This window comes from Callorhinchus milii, unplaced genomic scaffold (genome assembly GCF_018977255.1).
Source record: "Callorhinchus milii isolate IMCB2004 unplaced genomic scaffold, IMCB_Cmil_1.0 Scaffold13, whole genome shotgun sequence".
In the NCBI taxonomy this organism is placed as follows: domain Eukaryota; kingdom Metazoa; phylum Chordata; class Chondrichthyes; order Chimaeriformes; family Callorhinchidae; genus Callorhinchus; species Callorhinchus milii.
This window is the reverse complement of record NW_024704754.1, coordinates 4,557,952-4,564,404: the sequence shown is the minus strand read 5'-3', so window position 1 is coordinate 4,564,404 and position 6,453 is coordinate 4,557,952. Positions and strand designations below refer to the sequence as shown.

At 43.9% G+C, this 6,453-nt stretch overlaps 1 protein-coding gene across 2 annotated transcripts in view; it reads right to left on the bottom strand.

Moving 5' to 3' along the window:
- Positions 1-619: 619 nt before the first annotated feature.
- Positions 620-6,453, bottom strand: part of LOC103186943 (complexin-2) — a 47,682-nt gene continuing 41,848 nt past the window's right edge. For both annotated transcript variants that reach the window (XM_007906229.2, XM_042340141.1), the window contains 2 exons: positions 3,406-3,581; positions 620-847 (listed from right to left, as the gene is read on the bottom strand). In XM_007906229.2, coding sequence (XP_007904420.1) covers positions 650-847; positions 3,406-3,581 — 374 coding nt within the window. In that variant the 3' untranslated portion in view covers positions 620-649. The remainder of the gene's footprint in view (positions 848-3,405; positions 3,582-6,453) is intronic.

Genomic DNA, 6,453 nt, shown 5'->3' with positions numbered 1-6,453 from the left:
GCACAGATTCACTATTTTTAGCAAACCATGCAAGGATTTTGCTACCAAAAAAAATCACGACTGCATAAAACTTTTGTTTTTAAAAATCTCAGTAGAAATCATGGTGAAAATTGTCTGATCTTAAACACATAACGACACAGGGTGCCTGGCTGCATGCCAACCCCAAGTTCTCCTGCAATAGCCAACGACCAAGTCACATTACAGCACACTTACCAATATGGCAACTGAAAAAAGGCAACCTCCAAAAAAAGTCTGCAATACAGAAGAAAAGCTCAACAGTTGAAGACAAATTAATACTGCCAAGTCGTGAGGTTGAGAGTTTCAATATTACGCGAGCACATGTGAACTCTATAACAGAGGCAATTAGAAGTTGACACGAGACCGGAAGGTCTCACAGACTCCATGCTCAATCACAGCCCCCCCCCCCCTCCTCACCATGGCTTACATCATAGAGAGGCACAAAAAATTGTTTGTAAGTATATTGCAATAGGAGTTTTTTTTAAGCGTTTTTACTCAAGTTAGAGAAAAAAGGAAATTCATTTTGAATATGGTCAAAACATATGTAAACCCTAAGAACTTAAAATAATTTACAATATAAAGCATTTTTCCCGCCCCCACCCCCCACCCCTCCCACCCCCACCCCGTTCAATTACTTCTTGAACATGTCCTGAAGGGGGCCGGGAAGGTACTTAAGCACAGTGTCGAGAATGCTCTCTTCCTCATCCTCGTCTTCATCACCGCAGCCAGCAGGTATCGCTTTCTTTGGACGAGTCAAGCTGCCTTCTATTGGGGCCTCCATCGCAGCTTTCTCCTCCGCTTCCTTCTCTTCTTTCTTCTTTAGTCCGTACTGTAATGTAATGAAAGCAAGCATCAGGAGCCAGCTAGAACAATGGATAATACCAATAAACATCCTTGCCTTTGATACAGCGCCTTATCACATCTTCTAGACGTCTCAAAGCGCCTCACAGAATATACTGTAAAGTGAATTGACTGTATGTTTTGTGAGCGATACGCGGCATCCAATTGTGCACAGCTGCATCCCGCAGACAGTCGTGGATTAAGCGACCAAATCATTATTATTATTTTTTTGAAGGAATTCTTATATAGCGCCTCATCACGTCTTTGAGATGCCTCAAAGCGCTTTCCAGAATATACAGTAAAATGGATTTATTGACAGTGTATTTTGGGAGGGGAAAAATGTATGTGCTGCCGCATTGGTTAGCGTGCCAGCTTTGTTGCGGTGGAACTAGACACTGCAATGTAAGATGGGACTAGACACTGATATAATAAATCTGGAAATTAGCATTGAACTGTGTGTTTGTCAAAGACACAGTTGACTGGAACACTGGCAACAGTAATAGGGCACAGCGCCAGTTGCTATCCAATTAGCAAATGAACAATTCTAACTCCTTCAGTCTAGTGACAATACTACAACGTTCACAAACAACAATGTGGACGGATAGAGTGAGTTGTGGTCGTGCAAGTCTATGTGAAGGGGTAATTATGAGATAGCGTGTGTGTGTGTGGGAGAGAGGGAGAGAGAGAGGGAGGGAGGAAATGGATTTATATATCGCCCCTCACACTGGAGCGCTGCAATGTAGTTTGGGAATGTTTTATTGAGCCAGCTTGTCAACAATATACAGTGCCTTTCACGCAGGATAACACAGCTTCAGAGAGACTGAGGTGAGAGAGGGGGGAATGGTGGGAAGAGGTGACTGAAGGCACGGGGGTGGAGGAGGGAGGGGGTGGAGGAGATGGGTCGAAAACTTAATGAAAACCCAGAGGGAAGGTGTGAGTTGGAAGGATTTGGGGAGAGAGTTCCAGTAAACTATAACTCTGATTATCCTGCCAGGACTATGCTCGAGATTTTAAACATATTTCAGGAATTCAGCAAAGACAGAGGGAAAAAGTGTAAGGTTACAATCCAATTTGATGATTTGAATCTGAATGGGTCAATGTTCAGTTGATTAATCATTGGATTCGCAAGTGACAGATGAACAACAGGCCAGAAAAGGGTAAGAAAATAGATGTATCTGCTGCCTGCCTCTATAGGTAACCCAGGATATTTAAGGCACAAGCATACAGATTAGAGCATTTCAGCTAATGCAACACAGGAGTGAAAGGCTACAATGAGAGCTTTCAAAATTCTGCAAGATGTCTATCTCTGTCACCGAGCAGGTTATTGAAGATTGGAGATAACATTGATTTTGAATGAAATTCACAGCTGCAAGAGCTTAAGGTTCAGTAGTACCTCGCATTTGTTCTTGAAAGAAATGTCTTGGGATAATAGAAAGTAATATCTTTGTTTCTTTCCTTGACAGTATAAAAGAAAATACAATAACTACGGCCTATCTCCTCAGATTGATCTGATTGGCGACATTCTGATATGTGTGGGCTACTCTTTTCTAATGAATGCCAATATTATCCTTGTTCTTCCTTTTCATTGTGAACACTGTTGTCAAACACGGCCCTGACTTGCAGCCCATTGCATGTTTTTGTCAGCTGTTCTCTTATACACTGTGAAAGTCCAGTGTGGAGGTAAGAATCCTTCCCTTGACTTAGTAAGAGAAGCGCCCGTTGAGGTGGAAAATGAAATAATTCTCAGGAGCCATGGTTCACTGTGTGTCTGAGCAGCAGGAAACTGACCAGAATGGGGCCAAGCCACAATATCGCTGAGTCTTCGTTCTCCAATCTGAGCCCCAGCCTGTAATCAGTTCCAGAGGAAACCTCATTGAAAATCAGGACTGGCAAACACAGGGCTGCGTCTCATGCAGATTGGAGTAACTCCATTCGCAATGCTAACTCCATGCATTTTAGTTCCGTGCTAATGTAGCAAATGCCCCCAAAACAGGATATCAAAGTGTAAGCACACAGCCATGTAAGACTGAGGTCTCAGTGATTGGATCAATGCCAGATCAATTCCTTATGTGCGACTTTAATAATAATAATAATAATAGTAATCCTTGCATTTGATATAGTTCCTTATCATGTCTTCGAGACGCCTCAAAGCGCTTCACCAATGGCATGCGGTGTGTCCACCTCTTTAGCTAAATGTAATCCAGATTTTACCAGGCATTGTAATCGTTAAAGAGCTGCTGCATTTGACAGAACAGGTCTGAGATTTGCTTTGCGCGACAGATAAGGTGTTAAAACTAATGTTTTCTTTTTCCGCTATTTTCTCTCTCGTGGCCGAAGCGTGGTTTGGAGGAGTGAAGCTGGACTTCCAGTAGCTTCTCAGATGGAGTAGGTGTGGAGAGAGTGGGTCGGCCGAACGAAATGGAGGGGGTGAGGAGAAAGGGTGGATGAAATCGGCTCGTGGGCCACCAGTTGAACCACTCTGATCTAAACAGACAACTTTAGCTGTGGGTTTGGCTTGTCAGTGAAGGGAGAAATAAGCTTTTGTACCTTATCTCTTATTTGCTGCCGTACTTTTTCCCTCTCGGCCTCCATTCGGATATGTTTCTGCTTACGTTCATCCTCTTGCTGTCGGAGAGCCTCCTGTCTCTCGTCCTCTTTTTTCTGCGCGTCTGGGTCTTTCTCTTCATCACCTCCCAGCATCTTTCCCATGTCTTTGGTGGCCCCTGCGTTCAACAACACACAAAAAACCTCACAGACATGAAGTCGCTTCAAAGTATAATGGAGGCTTTTACTTTCTTGCGTATTTACTCATCCTGCAAAATTAGGGACCAGGGATATTTCCATGTGTAGGGGGCGAGATATACGTAATTGCCTCCTTCAAGACCTGCCTCAAGACCCTCATCTTCAACCCCACCTAAAAAAAAACTAATCCATTCTCTTCCTATACAGACAAAAGGGAAGAAATTTCACCCAGGTCTAGATTTACTCCACTAAAGTAACATTTTAGAGTGGGCAGAATTTCTCAAATTGCTGAATTCAGGAATTTCTATCTCCCAGTCCCTTCTCCTCGACCCCTCCATTGCCTCCTTCAGGACCCATCTCAAGACCCTCCTCTTCGACCATGCCTTTAGTCACCCTCCTTTCTCCACTCTCCCAGCCCTCCACTCTTCCTGATCCCAACCCCTTGCTCGTGTCCAAAGCCCTGACTGTCCAGAGCCTTGGGACGTCCTCCCAACGTGAAAGACACGTAACATGTAACGTGTAACGTGTTGTTGTTTTCTGTAGTTCTTAAACTCATTCAAAGTAGAAAGACGGTTTCAAAACTTAGGCGTTTAAGGACCTGCTTAAAAGTTGGCCGCCCCCGTTTGAAAATGCTACGGACAACATTTCGGAGAAAAAAACCCAGTTAAGCTACACTTGAGGCTTCTGTACCTTTTAATATGTGTTTTATTAATAAGAACTAGATCAAGGCGTTGAAATTTCCTGACTCTCAAAGTGTTGAAACTTCCTGACCCACAGTGTATATGTTCTAGTTAGCTATAATCATCCCTGCAGGGCTGTAATGACCTATTTCACCAGGTCTTTGTGTTACACAGCGTCTCCTTAAGCAAGTTACACATGCATGGTTTAATCAGGAGGCGCTGTCAGAGACTGACACTGGAAGAGCAGTGTGATAGTGTCAGCACCAGTGGGAGAGTAAATCTACATTTAAACAGCGCCGTGTCCTCACACATGACAAGCAAGACTGGACGCGCTGGCTTCCTCTAACACAACCCGTGACACTTCACACTTCAGATGAAATCAAAGGCGCGTGTGGTCCATTTGCCCTGAATGGACACTGCACCTCTTTTGAGCAGCTTGAGTCTGATTCCAGGCCTGTCACCTCAGACATCAGTGGACTGAGCTTCATCAACAGTCATCGTAACCTGTGAGCTCTGAATAATAATAATGATAATCCATGCATTTGATAGAGAGCCTTACAGGGCGCTATATAAATGCAAACTGTTGTTGTTATTGGTAATTTGGTCCTGGGCTCCTAACGTCAACACTTCTGATGCAGATTCACGCTGCGTGACAAAAATAATGATAATAATTTGGCCACTCAATCCATGACTGTTTGTGGGACAATTCTGTGCGCAATTGGCTGACGCGTTTCACTCACAAATTATACAGTTAATTCACTTCACAATATATCCTGTGAAGCGCTTTGAGACATCTCGACGAAGTGATAAGGCGCAATATCAAATGCATGGATTATTATTATTCTTTCAAATCCTATTAGGTAATAAAATAAGACAACGTTATCTGGTTCTGGTTGTGCAAATTAAAGAAAATTCTTGATGTGTCGCATACAAAAAAATGTTTTTTTTATTGTATCTGAATGTGATGTGAATACAGTTTCTCCCCCAAAAAACAGCTAAATTCAATAACTGAGCATCTCATAGTCTCTCTGTCCAGTGTCCTGGCCAACTATCCACCCAATAAAATCGGTCATTCACTTCATCGCTATGTATGCTATGTTGCCGTGGGCAAATTAGCCACTGTGTTTCACCTACAAAACACGATTATTGCACTTTACGTTATATCCTGTGAAGCGCTTTGAGACGTCCTCCCAAAGTGACATTCACGACCAAATACAAGGATTATTGAGACAATACAGAGACCTGGACGCTCTCAGTGAAGGGCACTATAAATATGCAATTTGTTGTTCTTGAACCCCAAATGAAGTGTTCAGCGTTGGACCTTCCACAGTCCTGTTGGAGCTTCTCCTCAGTAACATTTACAAACTGGTTCCGAGAGCTTGTGAGGTTGTGTTTTCTCTCTGCTGTTCCTGCAGAAAGAACAGTGATAGCGGCTAATCGGAAAGCTTACAGCAGCTGAGAGCGGAGGGGTCAGTGAGCATGTGCAGCAGATGGATGGGACCAGAGGGATGCGAGGCACTGCACAGGTGCAGCCTGCTGGGTGTCATATCAGCTTCAGCCTCCTCCAGTCGCTCTGCCCTTTGCCGGTGACAGTGGGTACCCCCCGTGAGGGGAGTGAGCCACAACGAACCACAGCGGCCTCTCGCAATGCCGCAGGGAACCAGCAGTGTTTGTGACAGGTATAGGAAGATCTTCATTCTCTGCCGGTCAGCTCTCTTCCCATCTCGCTGGTATCGCTCCTTCAGCCAGGGAACTCTGGTAACGTCGTTCGATTGAGACATTTCAATTAATTACCAGCAAGCGATGGGTAAACTCGCCAATAATAAAAAGCAAACTTTGGAACTTTTGAAGTTTAGTGTTTCCATTTTGATTTTCAGCCCTACTTTTGCGATCGATGTGACATGAAATGTTTCTAAGCACGTATACTGATGTTTATTAAAAACTGGCGTGTTATTATTTGACCCTACTGCGGACCGGGTGATGGATGAAGAGAACACACACGGACTGCTGTGCAGGGGTGAGTCCTTCGCAGAAGAACAATAAAGCGTTCAATAAAATCCTACCATTGCCTGGAGCTAACTCAGCTGAGTTATGTTCAGAGGACGAGATCGATTAATCAGCAACAAAGCATGGAGGTGCTATAACCAGTCAGTGTGTTACAGCCTCTTATTTG